Genomic DNA, 23,455 nt, shown 5'->3' with positions numbered 1-23,455 from the left:
GACCAACAATCTGGGAATAAAATAATACTTACATCTCTTATTTTCCTTCCAACCTACGTGCAATCCATCACTGAGTCATACCTACACAGCTTCCAAAATAAATCTCAGAGCAACACACTTCTTGCATTTCCAATCCACAGTGCCGCAGTGGTGCAGACCAGCGTCTCATGCTCTGACAACTGCAAGAGACTTGGGTGGCTCCTGTGCTGCTGTATAATTCATGGTCCACAGGAGAGCCTTTCAAAGCAAACACTGACATACTTCCCCTTAACTGAAAAACCTTCTGGTGACTTCCCACTACACTGAGGATAAACTCCTCACTGAGGCCTATGAAGCCTTGCATGAAGTGGCCTTTGTCACACCATCTGATACTAGTGTCTTCATGCTCATGAGCCTTCCCACCATCTCTTGGGAGTGCCTCATGACCCATGTCCTGGGAGCCCCTCTATTCATTGTATGAGTGTCAGCTCACTCAAGTGATTCGAATGCCACCTCTGACACTATCTGTTGTGGCTACTCCCTCCAAGTGCAGGGCCCATCCCCCATAGTCCTACCCCCTTTCTATTTTTCTTTATAGCCCCAACAACACAGGATATTAGCCCACATTTATTTGTGTTTATGTTGGCATGCACTCTACGAGAGTATAAGCTCCATGTGTGCAAAGATTTTGTCTTGTCACTGTAGCCCCAGCCACTAAACCAGTTCCTGGCACATACAGGTGCCCCGTATCTCTGTTGTGTAAATGAAGGAGTACATTCTAGGAGGCAAGTCATGGTAAGCCAGGCTTCCTCCTTGTTGTCCCAGCTCTGGCCTGTTCTCAGTCTTCCTTTAGCTTCTAGGTCTGCTGGCAGGAAAAATGTTGTTCTCCTGAATCCACCTCCAGTACTGTTCCCACTTGGACAGCCCAGCTACATGCTAACTCAACAACTTCAGGCAGATTTCTTACATTTTTTGAGCCTTGGTTTCCATACCTGTAAAATGGACATAACAATGTCTACCTTGTAAGGCTCCTCTAAGAATCAGATGATTTATGAAAAATGCTGAGGATGGCACCTAGAACTTATTTGGAGCCTCAATAAACTAAAAAAGAAATAAAATAAAATTCCTGGTGATAGCTAACAGACACCGGGTACTTGCTATAGGCCAGGCACTATTTTAAGTGCTTTATACTCACTGGACACTATGAATTAGGTAATCTTGCTACCCATTTCCCACGTAAAGGAAACAGATCTAGAACTTGGTCAAGTTTACATACTCTTAAATGGGAGATTTAACATCACTGGAGTCCTGAGACTAAGCTATCCACAATGGTGGCTGCCATATTTACTCACAGCCATTCATTCTTTCAATAATCATTCATTCATCCTACATTCTAATAATCTACATTCATTCATTCACTCAACACACATTTGGGTGTGGACTGAGTGCTGAACTAGGGTCTGGCATATAGCTGTGACAATGGCTAAGTCCCTGCTCTTATGTTCTTCTCAATAAACAATTAAAAATAAAACATTTGTAGCATGTCAGATGGTGACAAATGCTGTAGAGAAAACTAATGCAGGGAATGGGTGGAAGTTTATGCAGGGAGACATCTGGGAAGGTGACATCTAAGCATAGACTTGAAGAAGGAATGTAGATGAGCCATATGAATATCGGGGAGCAGCAATCTTGGCAGGGAGGTACAAGAGTCAGATGCGGGCTATTTTCAGGTATGCCAGTGAGGCCAGCAGAGCTGGCGGCAGAGGAGGAGAGGAGAGCAAGTACTAGAAGGAAGGTGGAGAGACTGGCAGGAGAGCTCATGAGGGTCTTGTATGAGGTACCATGACAACCTGGGTTCCCACCTGGAGAGAGATGGGCAGCCCCTGGAAGATTCTAAGGAGAGGGATGGGATGGGCCTGAGTGAAATCTTATATTAACAAGATCATGCAGTCTTCCATGTTGACCATGGGCTGTAGAAGTAAATGTGGATACGGGAGACCAGCTGGGAAGCTTTGGCAATGGATCATGCAAGTACTGATAGTGATAAGGACCAGGATGGTAGCAGTGGAGGTAGTGAGATGTGGGCAAATCCTGGGGTGCTTTGAAGGCAGTTGACGGAATTTACAGATGGATTGGACAGGAGTGGAGGGAAAGAGGAGTCAAGGATGCCACCAAGTGCTTTAGCCTGAGCTCTTGCACTGGACGTGATGGTCTATTTTGTGTGATGTAGATAATATTAAAGTCACATTCTGGTCTGACTTGAAACATTTGCAAACAAGGCTGCACGCCCTCTAAGTGAGTTCATCCTATTAATATATTCCTTCCCAAAATAACCCCCAGCCTGACAGTGTCCCAGTGAGGATGGAAACCTTACTTGCAAATAATTTGCAAAGCTGACTCACTGGGGTTCAGACACAGAGATTTTAATGATTGTGTTTCCATTCCTCCCCAGAGATGAACACAGCAACAGAAACAAGGGAGACCAGGGCCGTGCCATTCCTGAGCTCCAGTGACCCCTGAGAACCCGACCTGGGACACCTGATGCATTGTCCTGAGCCTTCCTATAGGGCAAAATCTTCTGGTGCAGTCCAGGAGATCATCAGCTCTCGGCAGAAGGGGCCAAATACGATGAAGAGTGATCAGGTGATGAGGAGAATGGAGAGCTTGTCACCTGAGGAATGGCCAGCCAAGGGACTCAGCACGCTGAGCCCAGACCAGAGAAGGCTCAGGGAAGATGTGAGAGCTTCCACTGGGTCATGCTTAAGCTGCATGCACAGGACCAAATGGTGAAAGATGCAGGGAATACTATTTCAGTTTGGGTTTAGAAAGTACTTTTGTAAAGGCCTAGTGGAATGGGAAGCCTCTGGAGATAGGGCTGCCACCGCCCACCCTTCCAACAATTCTTTAGGCTACTTGGCCTATAAACCAGGATCACACCTTGTTCCCCCAATCCTCACCCTCCTCGTGTCCATCCATTCCTGCTTACCCGGCCAGAATTCCATGATCCATCATTTGAAACAGCCATACCCCCTCAACTCCTTGACCCACTGACCCACTTGCCCTCATTACATGCGCTTGGCAACCTCCAACCCTGCTTACATCCTGACCTACCTCACACATGCGCCACAGAGCATGTGGCTGGAGAACAATCCACAATTATGTTAACTGGTGTCAACTTCAAGTTCATGAACCCCAATCTCAAGTGGGCTTTTGGGACTCCTAGCAGCCATTCTGTGGTTCCCTGGTTTATTCAGTCTCCTGCTCATCTATGGGACTATTTCACACATCTCTCTCCTCAAGTCCCCTTATCCTCCTTCTCAGTTGATGACCTCGCTCTGTACTCCACTGAGAAAGCAGAAGCAATCTGGAGAGGATGTCATGTGTTCCCTCTACCTGGAAAGACCTACCTGGTTCTGTACGCATACGCTGTTTGCCCTCATGTTCCTATGGACGTACTGTCCCTGCTCCACTCTGAGGCCCATCCACCCCCTCTCACCTGCACAAGAACATTGCTTTGCTTCAGCAAGTTTCCTCTCTTGCTCCTGGCTACCAATTTTTCCCTCTCTGCTGGAACATCTCATTAACGTGCTGTAGCTGCCATCTTAGAAGGAAACTACACTCATCTATGCTCATTGTCTTGAGCTATTCTTCTCGCTTAAATCCACTCCAGAGGTTGTCTCTCCCACTGTGCCTTTGAAACAGCTCCTGTCAGGTAGCCAGAGATCTCCACGTTGCTAAACCCACCAACCAGAGCTCAGGCTTTATCTTCATTTCTCAGCAGCGTTGAACACAGGTGATCGCCATTCCTTCCTTCACATGCTTTCCAGCCCTCACTCAGGTAGGTGTGCTCCTACCAGCCTCCTTACCATCTTCCCAACCCTCTCAATGTTGGGGGGGGGGGTGCTCCTGGCCTCAGCCCTTAGGCCTATTCCTTTGGCCTCTATACACTTCCTAGGTGATCTTGTTTCCTGGCTTCAAGTGTCACCTATGTACTATGACATCTAAACTTACATCCAAGTTCTTCACTCCCCTCTGAGTGCTAGACCCGTATAGCTAACTGCTTACTTCACATCTTCACTAGGAGGTCTGACAGGCAATTCACAGTTAATATACCTAAAACTGAGTTCCTAATATTGCTCCTCTTTCCCCCCCAAAAAACCCTATTCCTCTTAAAGTCTTCCCTACTTCAAAACAAAAGCAAAAGCAAAGACAAAACAAAACCCAAAAACCAAAACAGCAACAACAACACACCACAATCTTCGTAGTTGCTCAGGCCAAAAATGTTAGCATTATTTTTTATTTCTCTCCCTCACTCCCCACATATAATACAACAGTAAGGCTTGTTTTCTCTACTTCCAAAATATGTCCCAAACTCATAAACTTCTCACTACCTCTCACTATGCCTTGTTACAAACCTGGTGCAAATCAGGTCACCTTACCTGGATGATTGCAAGATGCTCCCAACCAGCCTCCCCAGATGCACTAACAGCAAGCCTTTCAAACTGTAAGTCAGGCTAGTTCTTAAAACACTCCAGTAACTCCCCTCTTACTCAGAGAAAAGCCAAAGTCCCAACCCTGCCCTATAAGGCCCTCTGCATCTAATCTCTGTGACTTCTCTACCTCATCTTCTATTCATTGACTTGGCCCCAGCCACACTGACATCCTGTCTTACCTCCAAACATGAGCCTGTTCATCCCCCAGGGCCTTTGCAGCTGCTGCTCCCTCTGCCTGGAGAGGTGTTACCTTAGGGACTTTATTCACTTTGTTCACCCCTGAGTGCTTGGCATATACCATGTGCTTGATAAATATTTGTTGGGAAAATAAATGCAAGAGTGAATGAAAGTATGTAAGCAAAAGAAAAGTGGCCACTTTGGGAAGTTATAATAGAAAAACCCTCACATATCAAGCATTCCTCCATCTGTCCTTCCATCTATCCAACAACCCTTATTGCTTGCCTAGCATGTACAAGCCTCTGCACCAGGTTCTAGGGCTCATGTATACACGTGGCTCTTGCATCAAGGAACTGCTCTTGCAGGGAAGAGACAGAAATATAATTAAGTGGTAACAGCACAAAATGCGAAGTGATGTGACAGAGGGAAACAGAAAGTCCTACGTGAGCCCAGTGAAGGCCAGTATTTGGTTCTAACAGATGTGCGGCGGGCAGTGTGGGGCAGGAGTGACTATTTATTGACTTTTAACTGTCATTTCTAGCTCATGCATCTGTAACCCCAAACAGGTCGTGTCCATAATCAGACAAACAGATGGGCAGAAACAACTTGTACCAAAGTTGCTACGAGTTTAGGGTTGGCTGACTCTGTTTCAGATTTTGAAACTCTGCCTTCCTGAAGCCCACGTGTACCATGCCCAGTCTTTCTCCTTATTGTCTGCCTTGAACCCCAGGATGGGCTTCCTTCTCCCAGTCCTTGGCATGGCAAGGCTCACAGTGCTTGGCAAGGCTTCAAAGCTAGCAGAATGGAGGTGGAGTATCAGGAATCCTGGTGGGTGCCTCTCTGTCCCTCAGCTCTCCCCCAACCCCCGCTTTGTCCATGTGGCTGCTCAAGGCTCCTGGTTGGCCCTTCTCCAAAAGGTGGTCCCCTCCTCCAGAGCAGCCTGCAGCCAATGACTGGATAGTGGTGGGAGGAGAATGTGCCCCAGATGGGACAGCTCCTGGGTATAATTCATGCTCCAGATGCCTGTGCAAAGCCAGCCTGGGTTTGAGAGCACAGCCTGGCTTGGCTCTCTTCCCCTTTTCTCTCTTCTGCTTCCATCACCTTCGAGGGAACTCCTGAAGAGCCCTCCCTCAACAAAACATGTGCATCCCAAGCTCCCTTGCAGGCTCTGCTTCTGGGGAACTTGCTTTCCTAAGATAATTCCAGCCTGAAAGAGATGGTTCAGGAACCAGTGTATATATTCTATTATGGACTGAATTATGTGCCAATTCCTCTGTTGAAGCTCTAACCTCCAACATGACTGTATTTGGAGATTGGGCATTCAAGGAGGTAACTATGGTTAGGTGAGATCATAAGGGTGGGGCCCTAATCCAATGGGATAGGGGTCCTTACAAGAAGAACAGATACCAGGCATGCTCCTGCCTAGGCAAAACGGTTGTGTGAGGACATAGTACAAAGAGAGCCACCTGCAAGCCAAAGAGAATGGACTCAGGAGCAACCAACCCCACTGCCATCTTGATCTTGGACTTGAAGCCTCCCCAACTGTGAGAGAAGAAATTTCTGTTGTTCAAGCCTAGTATGTGCTTGCCATGTGCATTTCAGAATCCTCCAGCAGGCACCTAGAGAGCTAATGGTCATTCCCACTTCTATAAAGCAAAGACACATTTTAAAATAATTGAAGTAGAAAAAGAGGAGAAAACACTTTTGAGAACCTGCTATTTGCCTGGCATGATGTTTAGGAGGCTGGTTGTTACTGCTTGTTCAATACCCATTATCCTTCTTCTGGTGGGAGTCCCTTGAATTTCCACCAAGAAACACTCCTGCCCTTAACTCTGTGTGGGGGCTCATCATGGTCACGCCCCCACCCCACTGTGACTCCAGGAATGGGTACATAATACAGTAATTTTAAATTAAATTTAGAATGTTATTCACCAGGATTTCTCAATCTGGGAATAGTTATATTTGGAGCCCAAAAATTCTTTGTGGTGGGGGCTGTCCTGTGCACTGCAGGGTGTTTAGCAGCCTCCTTGGCCTCTACTAGATGCTGGTAGCACCTCTGAGCTGTGACAACCATAAATACCTCCAGATACTGTCAAATGTCCCCTGAGGGCAAAATATTGCCCCTGGTTGAAAAACCCTGAGGGTATGCAACCTCACACAAGTAAATGAGATTCAGGCCTGGAACTTTACTAGAACTACTGGAAGGAGAAGTCTGTGCTGGGGACTCTGAGCAAGAACTGTGTCACCTTGAGCTTGCCCCCACCGGGGAGAGCGAGCCTGTGCAAGAAGCCAACACAGAGCAAGGCAGAGCTGAGAGACAGAGAAAACAGACAGGTGGATTCAGCTGAGTTATATTCCAGTTATGTGAGCCAATTCGTTCCCTCTGGGCCTGAGCCAGTTTAGTTTGGGTTCCTGTCACAGGCATGAGTGATGTGACACATTTTGTAAACAGTATTTTGTGCCATCCTCATATCCACTCCCTTAGGTGGGCTTACTTACCCAGATTTAAAACTGAAAGAGGCACCAGCTGCCTCTTCTTGTGCCTCTACTACCCATCCACCAGCTGCAGTTCTTCCAAAGGCCATGGTGACGTGCAGAATGGATTGTTCATGGCTAGGCAGCAGGCTCAGGCTCTGCTGTTTGTCACTGACACTCAGGTGCCAGTAACAGTGCCTGGCTCTCAGTCAATGTGCAAAAATATTTGCTGCATGGATGAACGTGGTTATATGGCTTGCTCAAGAATATGCCTGAGGATCTAATTTTAAAGCCCGAGGGAGTTTCCCTATGGATTTTGCATATTTGCTCTGCTCTGCTCTGCTCTAGAAGCAAAAACTAGATCCAATGATATGTGTAAGGAGGCCAATTTCAGAGAGACTGGAAGAACACATTCACAACCAGCTCTGTTGAGTGATGGGATGACGCACCTCAGGAAGAGCTCATGAGGACGGGGACAAGGATGACACTGGCACTAGCTAATGTAAGGTGGGCACTGACTCCATGTCAACCACTGAGATGAGCACTTTATATCCACCGTCTCATTTCATCTTCACAACAACCTTCTGACGGGCATTGTTTTATCTTCATTTTGCCACTACACAAAGCCTGGAGAACTTGAGTAACTCATACATGGCCTCATGAGCTGTAAGCACTGTGGATCCCCTAGCCAGATCCATGCACCAACATGGTCACGATCCTGTCTCATGAGGGAAGGAAGATTCGGTCACTAGAACCATTTAAGCCGAGGTCAGATGACCCCAAAGAAGGGGAAGGATTCAACCAGAATTCTCCAAGTCAGAGATTCCAGGAGACAAGGAACTTGGACCCCTGAGACCAGATAATGGGGTGACTCATCTACAGAGGCCATTCCTGGCCCCTCATGCTCCTGCAGTCCTCACTCCTCTCCCAAATCACAGATGAGTTCAACATGTCCTAGCAAGGATCCGCCCCCTGCTGGACCTCTGATGACGAGGCTCACCTGACTCCGAGGTCCCCCCAACTCCACCCAAATTTCCCGCCACCAGCCACATCTTTGAGTCCCTTCCACTGGACCCCATACCAGCCTTGTACATTAAGCCCAACCTCTTCTTTTTCCCCAACAGCACCCCTGGGAGACAAATAATGAGGCATCAAGAAGCAGTTTTAATAGATGTCATGTGATAGGAAAATCACAGGCTCTTATCAAACAGACCAGATCTGAATGTCAGATCAACCTCATTCTTGTCACCTTGGGTAAGTTGCTAGGCCTTTCAGGGCCTCGAACTCAACGCTTGTAGACCAGGGACAACAATACAGAGTTGTAGAAGTAAATGAGGTATGGAAAGTCAAGCACTCGTATGTAGCAGGGAGTGAATAAATGGTAGCAGACTTCTCTGGGTTTTGCTCCTTTTCCTCCCAACAGAGTTACCATTCAAGCTGAGACTTCATCTATGTTCAACTTTTATTCACATAATGATGAGAAAAGGAATTGGCAGCTGGCCAGGGCAAAAGGACCAACACCTTTTGATAGAATCTTTCTCCAGCCTAGAACTCCTCCTTCACTTAGAAAATTAATTTCTTTGAAACATTGTCTCTTTCTCACTGCTTCCAGGTTTTTGTTTTTGTTTGTTTGTTTGTTTGTTTGTTTGTTTGTTTTTGCACCCTGCTATTGACAGTTGCAAAGTCACTCTCATTGCCTTCATTTTACATGAGGGAAAAGTGTTGGATGAAAGGTGAGGCGGCAAAGTCCCATATCACACACCTGGCAAGCTTGGGAGTAAGGACTTGCTGGGCCACAACCTCCAGACCTCGACAGCAGCGTGGCTTTCCCTCTACCATCCACCTGGGTTCAGAGACTCCTTATGGGGCAGCCTTGGAGTATAAGTGCCATGGCCAGGCACAAGGCAAGCATATGTCATGACCACGAATCCTGGGGCCAAGGGTGACTCTATCTAACTAGAATAGATAAGAGAACTGGGGTCAGAAATGGGCCCAGGCCGGGGGTTTGGCAACAGTACTTCATGGACCCTGGTCCATGATGACAATCTGGGGGCCAGCTGGTCACTTACCTGAGGTCAAACAGTCATGGACTGTACAGTACCATTGCCAGCAGACTCCTCCTTAAGATCTGCTTGGCATAGTGGAAGGGACATGATGCTGTGGAGTGGATTCCAACCTGAGCTCAGGCTCTGTGTAAGCTCTCAACTCCATCCCCCACCCAGGACCCCAGAGAGTGGAGAAAATTCAATGAGTGTGCATGAGTGTCTGATACATTGGGGCACCTCTGGAAATGGCAGCCCTCCCTCCACTATGCAATAGGTGTACTTCTCTGGAGTATGGAGTTCCCATTAGTTGCCACCTGGAAGTGGTCTTTGGGTCAAGGAAAGTGTCAGCACCTTCCCTGCCTCGCTGGGGGGCCACATGAGCATGGCATGCATGCTTTCAGGATGGCTCCCTGCCTCAGCCTTGCAAAAGCCTGCTTTGAAACACCGTCAGTCTAACTTGCTCCTTGTTGGGGATGTGAGGCCAAGGGTAGAGGAAGGGGTGGCACCTTTTTAAATAGTGTTCCTGTAGCCCTGGGGAGGGGAAAGATTTTCTGGAGTCTGTTGAATCTCCTTTCCAATTCAGGTCAACGCGATAGGGGGAGCTGTTGAGCACTTCCTGTGTATGGGTGTCAGGATAATGAGGAGGAGGATGGTAATAAGAGCAGCTTCTATTTACTGAGTTTCTGTCAACAGACTCTTCTCACTCCACTCATTTTCTCCAGTCCCTCTAACATTTCCTACAGGGTACTTTACAGAGGAGGAGGTTTGAGCTTCAAATAATTAAAGGACTTGGCCAAAGGCGCACAACTGGAAACTGGAAGACCCATGAGTCAAGTTCAGACACGAATGCTGCAGGGACTCTACTTTTCCACTAATACTTTAATATCCCCCAGGAAGTTACAAGTGAAGATACAGAGAGAATGACTGGGGAAATTTATTGATAATAGATCTGATCTCAGATAAGTTTCTAGGATAGAAATAACTGAGAAATGAAGCCCAGGAGGTAAAGAGGATCTGACTGGAGAGGGCCCGGATGGGAAAGTTCAACAGGAAGTATTGGGCACTCTTTGCAACTGTATTTGTAATACAAAAGATTTGAAACAACCTTAATGTCTGTCCATGGGAGATTGGTTTAATAAGTTATCATTCAGTCATCTGACAAAACACTGTCCTTTATGGACTTACCTGGAACAATCACTAAGACAGTGTGCTGAACCTTCTCCATTTGCTCCTGCAGCCAGATCCATCTCCTCCCTCCCAATCCTGCTCTGAGCACTGGGAGCTGAGCCTCCTGGACTGTGCCAGCAAGGCTCCTGGTGTTTCCGGCTTCTACTTCGGTTTGACCAATAAGTGGCACAGCAGAAGGTTGGAAACAGAAGCCAGGGTATTACTTCCCTAGTCCCTCCCTGTCTGGACAATATCTATTGATTGTCCATGCAGCCCTCTACAACCTCAGCTCCTGCTTGACAGTCCATTGTCCATGGTCTCTATTCTTCTTTGACCTCAGGTGCCCTGTCTCCCCCCACCCTTGCTCTTCTGGCATTAAAATCTCTCCAGCTGGACTGTCTAAATGGAATTCTCCTGGGATCTTTACTATGATACAGACATATTTTGAACATTACAGAGAGGATCCCCAAGCAGAGATGGCGTCCACTAACCTCCCAAGAACTTTTCCGATCAGCTTCACCATTAAAGTCCCCACAAGTCCACCAATGGCAAATATGGACACCGTCACAGACCAGAGCAGAGTGAGAGTGTCTGGGTCTATTGGATGCCCATGTCTTCTTTCCCACGATTCATTGTAGAAGGCCTTGATGTACTGAAAACAAACAATAAACCATGTTATTGCATCCTGCTGCTTGAATCCAGCCAGTATGTAAACAGAAACAGCTTTTATAGAGCATTTTCTGCATGCTAGGCATTTTGCTAAGTTCTGTTTGAGCTTTATTTCATTGAACCCCTCAAACAAATTTTGTGGACAGGCCCTATTTTTGCCTCATTTTGCAGATAGGGAAGCTCAGAGAGACAAAGTGACTTGCTCAGTAAGTGGCAAACCTGGATGGAAGTCAAACTCAGATCTGACCCCAAACCTGGGGTGACCATTTATACCCAGGGGTCCCCAGCTCTGGTGCACAGCAGTACCAACTGGGAAATGTGTTAAAAATACACATACCTGATAAAACAGAAAATCTTTCCCACCTTGAGGTAGGCAAAGATACACCATAAAACAAAAACAAAAAGCTCATTTGGGTTTCAGCAACATTAAATTGTTCTATTTTTCAAAAGACAACTTGAAAAAAATGTAAAGACAAGCCACAGACTGAGATAACATATTTGCAACACATATACTATAAAAGACTTATATCCACAATACATAAAGAACCCTAACAAGTCAATAAGACAACCCAATTAAATGAGCAAAGGACTTGAACGGACTCTAAGGAAAATTCAAATGACCAGTAAGTTAATGACACGATGCTCAATGTTATTAGTCAACAGGCAAAAGCAAATTAAAATCATAATAAGATACCACTTTGCATTGTCTAGATCCCCATTGTTGCCAATTCTGACTCAGTGGACTTGGGATGGTGACTGGCTGATTCTGATGTGCACCAAAGACTAAGGTCACAGCACTTAGCTCTCCTCAAGGGAGTTTCATCCCCAAGATGCTCATAGGTACCCACTGATACTGGACATAGGCCCACAAACATTTCCAGAGGCAGCATCTGACACTGCAGAATAAGCATAGGTTCTAGATGCACAGACCTGAGCTTGAATCCCAGCACAACAATTTGCTGATTTAAACCAGCTGGACCTTTGCTTCCTCATCTGCAAAACGGGAATGATGACACTAATGTCTCAGGGCTATTGTGAGGGTCACGCTAGAATTTGGCGCAGCGCCCAGGGCTTGGGTGAAGCTAACACAGTCCCTAGGAGACTAAAAACAAACAGGTCTGGTAAGACCAAGGAGTGATCAGCAGTGTACTCTCATGCACTGTGTTTAATTTGTACAACCATCTTGGAAAACAGTTTGGCATCATCTAAAAAAGGTGAAGATGCCCCAAACCTACAACCCAGCAAATCCATTTCTAGAAAATTCCTCTAAAAAACTTTTTTTCATTTGCCCTAGGACATATCTACCCAAAATTCCATGTAGCATTGCTTATAAAAGCACCGAATGGGAAACAACCCAGATGTCCCCATGCAGTAGGATGGATAAATAAATTGTGGAATAGTCATCATATGAAACACTACAGTCGCAAACATGAATGAAGTACAGCAACATGCAAACACACATAATAAAATCTCACAAAAAATAGCATTGAACAAAATAAGGCAGAAACAAAAGAATACATATAGTATGATGCCATATATAAATTCAAAATTATGCAAATATAAATTTTGGGAGGGAAATTACAAGTAGATTGTAAAACTACAGGGGTGCCTGGGTGGTTCAGTCAGTAAGCATCTGTCTTTGCTTCAGGTCATGATCCCAGGATCCTGGGATCCAGCCCCACATTGGGCTCCTGCTCAGCAGGGAGTCTGCTTCTCCCTCTCCCTCTACCCCTTGCCCCTGCTCATGCTCTCTCCCTCTCCTCTCTCTCTCTCTCTCTCTGCACTCCCTCTCTCAAATAAACAAATAAAAATCTTAAAAAGATTGTAAAACTACAAAGGAAAACAAAGAATTATTGCAAATGTCAGGTCAGTGGTCATTCCTGGGATGTAGTGGAAGAAATGATCTGGGGTGGGACACCTGGCAGGATCCTCTATTCTTTTTTTTTAAGATTTTATTTATGAGAGAGAGAGAGAGAGAGAGAGAGAGGCAGAGACACAGGCTGAGGGAGGAGCAGGCTCCCTGCATGAAGCCTGACATGGGACTCGATCCCGGGTCTCCAGGATCACACCCTGGACTGAGAGCTGCACTAAACCGCTGAGCCACCCAGGCTGCCCTGGATCCTCTGTTCTTAATCTTCTTATTCTCAGCTGGATAATAGGTAGATAATCATTCTTTAAACTCCGTTTGTGTGTGTACACAATGCATATGTATGTACTTTATATATTCTTTTTTAACTATAATGCATCCCAACAACCTGAAACCTTTTTTTTAATGGTGGGGAAGTATTCTAGGCAGAGGGAGAAGCATGTGCCATGAAGCCATGGCAGAAGAGAGCTTACAGTGTCCACAGAATTGAAAGCAGGCCAGTGGGGGTGGAATGGGACAAGGGAGGGAAGAAGGGGCTGTAAGGAGTTGAAGGGGGAGGAAAGGGAGGTCACATAGGACTTTACCGGTCATGGTAATGAGTCTGCTTGTCACTTGGACTTTTCTGGGGGGATGGAGTGGGAAACTGTTGGAGGGCTTTAAGCAAGGGGAGGATGGAAACCTTCCAGGTTTCCATCTTTAGCAGACTGCTCTGGCTTCAGAGTGGCAAGAGAACTAGAGGAAGCTAACAAGGAAGCTGGCAGCATGTTGGGGGCACAGCAACAGTCCAAAGATCTTGGTGGCCTGGACCAAGTAGTGAAAGTAGAGAGAAGGGCTGGACCTGAGATTGTTTCAAGAATAGGATGGACAAGACTAACTGGGCAACTGACTCTGGATCTGGGAAGGGAAGGTGTTAGAGACGTCTAAGAGGAACACAGAAGACTGCTAGGTTTCTGGCCCAAGCAAATGGGCTGATGGCAGGAGATGAGGGAGGAGGGGTAGCATCCTCTCCCTATGAGATATCTATTCTCTTCCCATTCTCTCTCTCTCTCTCTCTCTCGCTCCATAACTACCTGGCTCATAGTATGGAGCGAGGACAGAATATATTATCAACAACTAGGGCTATTCTGAAACACGATGATGTTTCCACACCTTAATGCACACAACACTCATCATCCACTGATTCATTCAACAAGCATGGCCTGAGTACTGGGACCTGAGCTGGACACAGATCTGGGCCTCCAGACCTCAGCGATACTCCAGTCCACTGGAGGGGATAATGCACTGTACCATTTAAGGATGCTCTTGGCTGCATATAACAGGGTATCAAAACTCAAAACAGCTAAGCAACAAGGACCCTTACCAGCTTATGTAAGTGCAGACTCACAAGAGCGCTGAGCTTGATCTGGTGGCTCAGTACCATGGTGAGAATCCAGGTGCTTCCTTTTGCTTCACTCTTCTCTCCACAGTTTTGACCTGGTCCTAAGGCTGCATCCACTCACAAGTACAGGGTGACTTTTAGAAACCCTTTTGGCCACATATGTGAGTGAAGAGAGTAATCCTGGCCTCTCAAGGGTCTCTTGATGCCAAAATCTTTCCAGAAGCCTCTAGCAATCCTCTCTTTATATCCCACTGGCCCAGATCTGGGCATAGGCCCCTCACTAAGCCAATCATTCCCAGAACCTCAGAATGTGACCTCATTTGGAAATAGGGTCATTGCAGATGTTAATTAATTAAGATGAGGTCATCTTGGAGTAGGGTGAGATCCTACCCCAATCTGCTTTGTGTCCTTATAAAAAGGATAAATTTGAACACATTTTTATGGGCTGAACTGTCTCCCCTCCCCCGCTTCAAATTGTAGGTTGAATCCTAACCCACTGTGCCTCAGAATGTGTACAGGCTCTTTACAGAGGTAATCAAATTGAAATGAGTTCATTAAGGTGGACATGGTCCAAAATGACTTGCGTCCTTATCAAAAGGGTCCACAGAGGCATGCATAGAGGGAAGACGATGGGAAGAGGCACAGGGTAGGGTCTGCCCTAGAACAGACTCATTGCTCGCAGGCCTCAGAAGGAACTGACCCTGCCTCAGCTCCAAAATACTTGTCACCATTTAGCCCACCCCAGCCGGTCCAGGCCACCATAGCTGCTGCGCGCTCAGCTCACCAAGGAGTCACGTGCTGGCAGTGGCTGGACATCAGCGCTGACCCTTAGTGTCCACGCACTCTGTGGCCGCCTGTCATCCTTTGGCTCCCCTGCATGGGGAACCCCGTCCCATTTTGGGGAACTTCATGCTCCACAGCGCTAGGGGAACACACAGTCCACTCCTCCCTATTTAGATCGACTGCACTAGACACCTGTTCCCCTAGCATCCCCGCCAGCTAGCCAGTGGTCACGTGACTTGAGCTCAGCCAATCAGAGGCCTGGGCTCTGCGGGAGGCGGGGCTCTGTGGGGTGGGGCTCTGAAGTGGGCGGGGCTCTGTGGTGGGGGCTCTGCAGTGGGTGGGGCTCTGCAGTGGGTGGGGCTCTGCGGTGGGTGGGGCTCTGTGGTAGGAGGGGCTCTGTGGTGGGCGGGGCTCTGTGGTGGGAGGGGCTCTGCGGTGGGCGGGGCTCTGTGGTGGGAGGGGCTCTGCAGTGGGCGGGGCTCTGCGGTGGGTGGGGCTCTGTGGTGGGGCTCTGTGGGAGGCGGGGCTCTGGTGGGAGGGGCTCTGCGGGGGCGGGGCTGGGACTCCTTCCACAGCCAAGGGAGCACAGGCCAGACTGGGTTTGGGGACCACTAAGACAGCAGGGATGCCCCCGTGTCCTGTGCCACCTGTAAACTAACGGACACTGGTGGCCCCTGGGTATGAGGTGGGGCATCAGCCAGGCTGCAAAGCTTCGAGGCCGGCTCACCAGCCCTGCCAACAATCCTGCGAGCTTCTCCCTAGTTTGTCAACAACTCTTTTAGCTTCAATCAGACAAAATTGCTGTTGTTGTTTCCAACTGCTGAAACTACCAAAACACGTGAATTATCCCATTTCAGCCTCACAGCAACCCTGCTGGCAGAAAGCCTCAATGATAGAGGAGGGAGCCAAGAGTTGCCAACTTGCCCATGGTCACGCGGCTAACAGGTGGAGGAGGGGAGGGCTGTGCGAGGTTGGCCTCACGTCCAAGCCCTGAAGGACAACTCCATTATCCAGGCTCCAAACTTCACACTCAAACTTCACAGCTGGCCATGTTAAGCAGCTGAGTAAAATGGTGTATTTATTGATTTAAAAGTATTAATGAAGTCTGTGTTAGGGGCTAGACACTCTGCTAGGCCCTGAAGTACAAGGATGACAACCAAGGGACACAGAACATAGTGGGAAGAAGAGTGTGATGAACTGTTAGGGCAGTGGCTGGAGAGGCCTGAGGAAGGCAGGCATATAGGACCCCAAGAGTGAGAGCGAGCATTCACAGGGTCAAAACCCTTGGAGAAGCTGGTGTAAGGAATGAGTATCCAGGACAGGACAGGCACCTCTCTTGCTGCTCAATAATCAGGAGTCCCTCCCTGCTCCCCACCCAACACACATAGAAGGTCATTCTTGGGTGTCACCTTGATACCTACTGCAATCCCGCACTGATTCAAGCAACCACAGCCACTTGCAAAGAGCCTTGCTAACACCCACTCTAGAGAGCCTCTTAGCACACCTGCAGCAACAACCAGTTTCCTGGAATTGATGTGCAGAAACTAGAAGGATGCTGTTGAGGAAGAAATTATTTTTTCCTGCCTTTTCAGGCATTCAGGAGCCTGCTGGGAAAGGGAGCAGCTTTCATATAGCACACTCCTAGTAGTTGCTTTGGGCATCCCTGCAGAGATTTCATATCTCAGCTGGGGGAAGATGGAATATGGACAGAAGTCCCTGCAGGGGGCTGGAAAAGGCCGAAAGACTTGCCAAAAAGCTGTGCCCCCTGCAGAGACACATTTCCCAAAAGTCCTAAAAGCTGGTTTCAAAGTGATGGCTTTAATGACTAAATGTTTGTCTTCTTCAGGGATGAATTCAGCAAAGGCCTGAATGAAAGGCAGCCTGAAGTCTTCTATGATAGGAGTCAGGTGATGAGGGTTGTTCTGCTAATTCATTACACAAATGTTCATTGAGTTGAGATATGTGGACCCGATATATGTGAACACTGACTTGCACTGCATTGTACAGAACAGGTGTTTTAGTAAGCATTTGTTTTTTAAATTGAGCTTCTGCTGTGTGTCAGTCACCATGTAATGATAAAAACAGGTAACCCACATATATTTACAATATGCCATGCGCTATCCTGAGAACTGGACACATAGGAACCCATTCCATCCCCTCCACAACCCTATGAGCTAGGTCTTGGTTTTTGACTTCTCTTTGGGCAGATGAGGAACCATAGGGATGCATCCATAAGGGACTTTGTCCTAAGGTCATGCCATTGGCATGTTGGAGGGTCTGGAGGCAAACCCAGGTAGCTGGAATCCAGAGCCCATCTCTTAATCACTACTCTATTCCAATTTACTATGGAAAATACAAAGATGATCATATTGGTACTTCTGTTGCATATTGAAAGCCTGGATTAGGAGAGAAGAAGGGACATAGAATGAATAATGGTTGACAGCTAAGTAGCAGACATCTATATACCTCAGCTTGTTTAACCCTTTCAGTCATCCTGCGAACTTTCATTAAGAGCAGAAAACTGCTCCTGAGGAATGCACCTGAAAGCCAGAGAGAATCTAGTGGAATGACAGAGCCACCCCACCTCCCCGCACCTCTGTTCATAATGTCTGGGTCTCCTCCTCTTCCTGGCTACACTGCCAGGTCACATTTCTCAGTGCCTTGTATCTGAGTGTGGTCATGTGGCTACATCTCACCAAAAGAGTATGAGCAGAAGTGGTGTGTGTGACCTTCACCAAGGTGTTAAGAGTTCGTGTGCCTCACTCATTCCCTTTCCTTATAGTCTGATCATTCACAGATTAACCAGCAGAGACCTCTAAAGCCCTTAGGAATGGTAGGGCCACTCAAATGAAGGAATCTGGGTCCCTGAATGACTTCATGGAGTAGGAGACATCTGTTCACCTGCTCTCGATGGTAGTATGGATGAGAAATGAAATTTCACTGTGTTGGACCACTGAGACTTAGGGGTTGCTGGTTATTTATTTATTTATTTATTTGAGACTGAACTTGAGTTGGGGGAGGTACAGAGGGAAAGAATCTGCAAGCAAACACCCCACTGAGCATAGAGCCTCACTCAGGGCTCAATCTCATGACCCCTGAGATCATGACCTGAGCCAAAATCAAGAGTCAGACATTTAACTCACTGAGCCATCCAGGTGCCCCTAGGGTTGCTTGTTAGAGCAGCTACTTTACCCAACGACCACAACCTGATTCCAAAGCCCATACCATGAAAATTACTGTTCCATGAGTCTTTAAGAAAGAGGGAAGATTTCAGCAAAGTCATAAAGGATGAGTAGGAAATACGAGCCTTCAGCTAGAGGTTTCCTTTTATGTTTTGGGAAACAAATTCAAATGCAAGTCTCCATTTGAAAAAAGTATTCTACAATAAAATATAGTTTTAAGCTTACTTGCTAACTAATCTCTAGGCCTGATTTGGGCCTTCTCATTTATGGATTCCACATTGCCCTTTTCCATTGGGTCTCTTTCCAAGAAGCCCATTCGCGTCTTTCTGGCTCTACAGAACACCCGCTTCCTTACCAGCAGGGGGCCCAGATTCCCATCCTGTCTTCTGGATACAAGTGCTGTGGCCCCCTGCCTTCAAGGAGCTTCCAATCTAGTGGGTAACAGTAGAATAAACGTCTGACTATAACATGGAGTGAAGTGCAGTGATAGCAGGAAGGAAGCTGAGAAAGGCTGTGGACACCTGGCCATGCCATGCTCACCAGATCAGGTGAGCAAGAAGGGCTGGCAGAGGTGGGCTTCGGTTGGACAGTCATCAACAGAGGAAACAGAATCCTTGAAGACCCAGAAATTGGTCATAACTGGCCTTGGCTGTCAGCCTGAGGAGTCCACACATAATCGTGTGGGTGCTGGGGAGTGGCTGGAGAATCTGAGAATGGAATCAGGAGTCTAACTGGTGCTTTAGAAGCACATGGAAGTTATTTCAGTAAGTTTAGACTGGAGGTGGCTGGCCCAGCCGGGAAGAGCCTGGAGCGGGGAAGGAACAGTGAATCTAAGAAAATTCTTTCATAAACTCAGAAAGGAGCATTTATATTATGGCAAGGACTGACGTAAGCCTAAACTGCAAGGAAATAAATGAGAGGTTACGTGGCTAAAGCTAAGGAGACTGAGTGAAGAGCACCACTGAGTCCTCTGTGACATCCAGCAAGTGGTTCTGCCTCTGATGGCAGACTTCTCAGTGGTTAAGGACCCTGGAATCCACTTTATTCAGCTCTGTCACTTCTCTGCTGGGCGATCTTGAGTAAGTTACTTAACCTCTCTGTGCCTCAGTTTCCTGATCTGTTAAATCATTTCTCTCCTTAAAGAGTTACTGTGAGGATTTGTCATGAGAATGAATACAAAACACAGAGCTGAGTCCACAGGAAACACACAATACAGGTCAGAAATTGGGGTGGCTGCTGGCAGTGTTGGTACCATTATTTCTGATCTGTAAAATAAAGGGCCTAGATTTGTTTATTTCTCAGGCCTATGAATCCCATGAATAATTTACCATCAGTTCCCCAGCCAACAGCTCGGAGGCCAAACTTCTGGCAACCAGTTGAAAGCACACAATTCCCAGCCAGGAAGACCAGCTCAGAACACCTCCAAATGATGGCAGGAAATTGCCAGGCAATGGGAGGCAAATTACGTCATAGTCTGCTTTACAATATTAATGGTCCTCACTGATTCACACACAGCCTGTCATGAATTCATCTAAAAATATTCTCAGGAGTGCTATAAAAATGCACATAAATAGCACACTTTGGTGGCTGGGCCAGAGTACACACACATTGCATAATCAAGCAGGCCATGCCCATAACTCTTTCCAGATTTATAAGGACAGTCTACACCACTGAGCACACTGACAGAGTGAGGAAAACAGTATGGAAGTCCTAACAAAAGTGCCCACCACCAAATCAGGCTCCTTGAAATAAGGATCACACAAGGACAAAATTCCGCAGGCCCAGGGGTGCCACCTGATGTCACCTGACTAGCAAAGGTGAGGCCTCTTGAGACCGCTCTCCTCTGAAAGACCAGCATGCAGGGTTGGCCTGAGGCTGGTGTCGGGGAACTGGGATATCGGGAGGGTTCTCACCATTCCCAGAGCTGATAAAAGTGGCTCACAATGCCTAGACTAAACAGAGTCTGGTTTATGCTAAACATCTGCTTTGTTTCTGGGAGTCAGAAGTGGTGCACACGACCAGAGTTGGGACCAGCCAGCCCCTCATGAAAACGCTGAACTCAGTGTCTGATGAGATTCCTGGATGGACAACATTCCACATGTGTTGTCATACTTGTTGCTGGAGGACTAATTAAGTGACTTCACAGGGTGAAGACTCTGGAAGCATGCTCCTGGCTTCCTCTGGCTTTGTCCCATGTGCCTTTTCCTTTTGCATTTCTTTGAATTCTTTCACTGGAGTAAATCCAAGCCATGGGTGGAGAGTAGTGAGTCCTGGCATGCTGAGTCCTGACATGCTGGGTCCTCCTACTGAGCATCTAAGGGTGATCCTGGGGACCTGACACAGCTCCAAGCCCTAAGGACAATGCCCAGGTCCCATTCTGACATGGCTTGATGCTTAGTCTGCATGTCTTTGCTGGGGTTTCTCTCCCTGCTGTGTGATTCTCCGGGAGGAGCTCAGCTAACTGACTGTACTTGAAACACACGGGTATATTCTACTCCCCACAGCTGGCTTCCAGAATGAAAACTGAAGCCAATGGAAGAGGATGCATCAATTGCAAGCAATAGTCAGGCAAGTTAAGACTTTCAGAGCTCCCTGGGTTCTTCCGCCAATCACTTTTACAATGGGAAGAGGGGGAACCTTTGAGTTTGATCATATAGGAAATGAAGAAAGAACGTTTCATTTTCCAAATCTGGCCCTAGGCAGAAGCAGCAGAGTGTATGCACTCCCAAATAACTTTGTTATTCAATGAAAATTTTAATCCTGGGCCTCTTTCCTACTAGAACATTCTTTTGAGAGCTTGCATAGCTGTGTTTGCAGGGAGTCAGTGCATTCACACTGACATGTCTCTCATTTACTCTGAAATAACACTTCCTACTCCTTTCTGTAGGTCCTCTGGTTTATATTATCATCAATAAAAATAATGAGAATTTTCACTACTGTTTAAATTGCTTATGGCTTCTCAAAACCAGTCTTGAGGCATCAGCGGCTTTCATAGGATATCTGATCCAATCCAATTTCAGGGTGATGGTTTTGAGCACCAGTTCTGGAATAATTTATAGAAAAGGAATAAAAACCCTAGCCTGCAAATAGGACCCCTGAGGACTAAGTGAAGGTATGTAGTCCCCAGAATGATGTCCAGCCTGTAGTAGGCACTCAGTAAATCTCAGCACCTCTCTCCGATGGGTCAGAAACAGAATGTTTCTAGTTATACTTGTTGGGACTGTTCTCACCAGCAGTCCCAACTCTGATATGCGCCCTTCCAAGTTTTCCCAACTGTAAGCCTTGCTGGGGTAACCTATCCTCTATTCTCTCTGTCTGGCTACAGCAACCACTGCCTTCACCCCTCTACACAGAGCTTCCCCCTAAGCCCTGATGGGGCCATGGCTCCTTCTCCATTAGGTTCAACAAAGGCATTTTTTTTCAGAGAATATTTATGAAATGGGAAAATTCTGAACCAAAGATGCAGGTTTCTGAGCTCCAATAAGCTGGGGGCCTGAGAGGATGGAGCAGGCACATGTGGTACCCGGAGTCTAGAACACACAGACACCAATACCTGCAGGCCTGGAAAGGTACCTCCTCCTGTCAGCCAGCGGCTCTGTCAGCCTGATTCAATCCCAACCAAACCAAACAATGACTCACAACGCCTGATTTAAACAGTGTAGCAGCATTTTATAACTAGAGAAATATTGGGAACAATCTAAGAGACCCACATTAGGAAGATGGGACACCCACATGATGCCTCAGTGTGCACTATCAGAGATCCTGGTGATGGGAGATTTTCAAGAACATGGAAAAATACTTACAATATAAATATTAAGCCCCTCCCAAAAGATACAAAACAGGAGATATGAATGATCTTTGGAAAACAGAGTAGATTTAGATAAAGGCTATTAAAAATGGCCTCCAGGCTGGGCTGAGGTTGTGACTCTTCTTCAGACATGGGCTACCGCCTGTGAGCTCAGCCTCCTGGGCCAACTACCCAGTCTCCCTCCTTCAGGCTCCTGTATTTGTACAGTGGGATTATTATCACAGTGCCTTCCATGTGGGCTGCTGTACAAATGAGGAAGATAGAAAGTGATTCATAGCAGTAGTTTTATTATTCAATTATAGAATTTTAAATTTGTGCTGTTTGTTTTTGCTAAGGGAAGCCTGTTTGGCTTATATAACTACTGAGACAAGATGAGGCAAAAAAAAAAAAAAAAAGAAAGAAAGAAAAGAAAAGAAAAAAAAAAGAAGTAGAAGAAGAAAAGAAAAAAAGAAGAAAAAGAGAGAGAGGTTGAGACAGAAGAAAACAAAAACAAAAGGAAAAGACCTTGATTTTAAAAATTAAAGGCAGTCTTGTTCCACACTTAAATTATCCAGAGATACCTGCTTCATCAAAATAATTGCCAGTAAAAAGAAAAAAAAAAACAAAAAAACAATTGCAAGTTTTCCTTGTAATGACAAGATGCACAGGTTTCTCCTGTAATCCCAGGGGTCTCCTGCCAAGATGCAGAGCCCCACTGCACCTTCCTGTCAGCCCGTCCAGCACTAATGTCTTTGATATGATCCATGCTCATCACGCCCTGCCAGATTCCCTGAGAGCAGGCCTGGGCCACAGGGAGGGGCCCTGCCATGTGCCTCTGCTTCCCTCAAAGTGCTGGGGCTCTTGGAGCACTCACTAAAACAGCAGCATGGGGTGGGATTAATTGAAAGGACCAGAACTCCCTTCTGGGCTCTCTGCTAGTTCACTGAAATCTTTCCTTTGACTGGCATCTAACATCTGCAGCTAATTGGGGCAGCTCTGCTCTTGTAGAAAGATGATTTTATTCTTTATCACTGCTTGTTTACCTGCCCTTAGGGTAGAAGAAAAGGGTGAAATATGCCATTTCTGCTTGGAACTCATGGAGAGTCAAATTAAGTGTTCTGCTGAAGCCCTGGGCTTAAGTACAGTAGCCCCCCCCTTTATCCACAGGTAATGCATTCTAAGACCCCCCAGAGGATGCCTGAAATTGCAGATAGTACTGAATCCTACATGTACTATGTTTTTTCTTATATCTACATACCTATGGTGAAGTTTAACTTATAAATTAGGGACAGTAATAGATTAACAATATAAAAATGAAGGGCGCCTGGGTGGCTCCGTCAGTTAAGCATCTGCCTTTGGTTCAGGTCATGATCTCAGGGTCCTGGGATGGAGCCCCATGTCTGGCTTCCTGCTCAGCAGGAAGCCTGCTTTTCCCTCTCCCTCTGTATGTGCT

General features: G+C 46.7%; 1 protein-coding gene across 10 annotated transcripts in view; it reads right to left on the bottom strand.

Moving 5' to 3' along the window:
* The window catches only part of SLC2A9 (solute carrier family 2 member 9), a 226,976-nt gene that overhangs the window by 149,680 nt on the left and 53,841 nt on the right, over positions 1-23,455 (bottom strand). For all 10 annotated transcript variants that reach the window (XM_072737784.1, XM_072737785.1, XM_025998312.2 and 7 more), the window contains one exon: positions 10,828-10,988. In XM_072737784.1, coding sequence (XP_072593885.1) covers positions 10,828-10,988 — 161 coding nt within the window. The remainder of the gene's footprint in view (positions 1-10,827; positions 10,989-23,455) is intronic.

This window comes from Vulpes vulpes, chromosome 14 (assembly GCF_048418805.1).
Source record: "Vulpes vulpes isolate BD-2025 chromosome 14, VulVul3, whole genome shotgun sequence".
NCBI lineage: Eukaryota > Metazoa > Chordata > Mammalia > Carnivora > Canidae > Vulpes > Vulpes vulpes.
The sequence above is the reverse complement of the archived record's forward strand: the minus strand, read 5'-3'. Positions and strand labels throughout refer to the sequence as shown.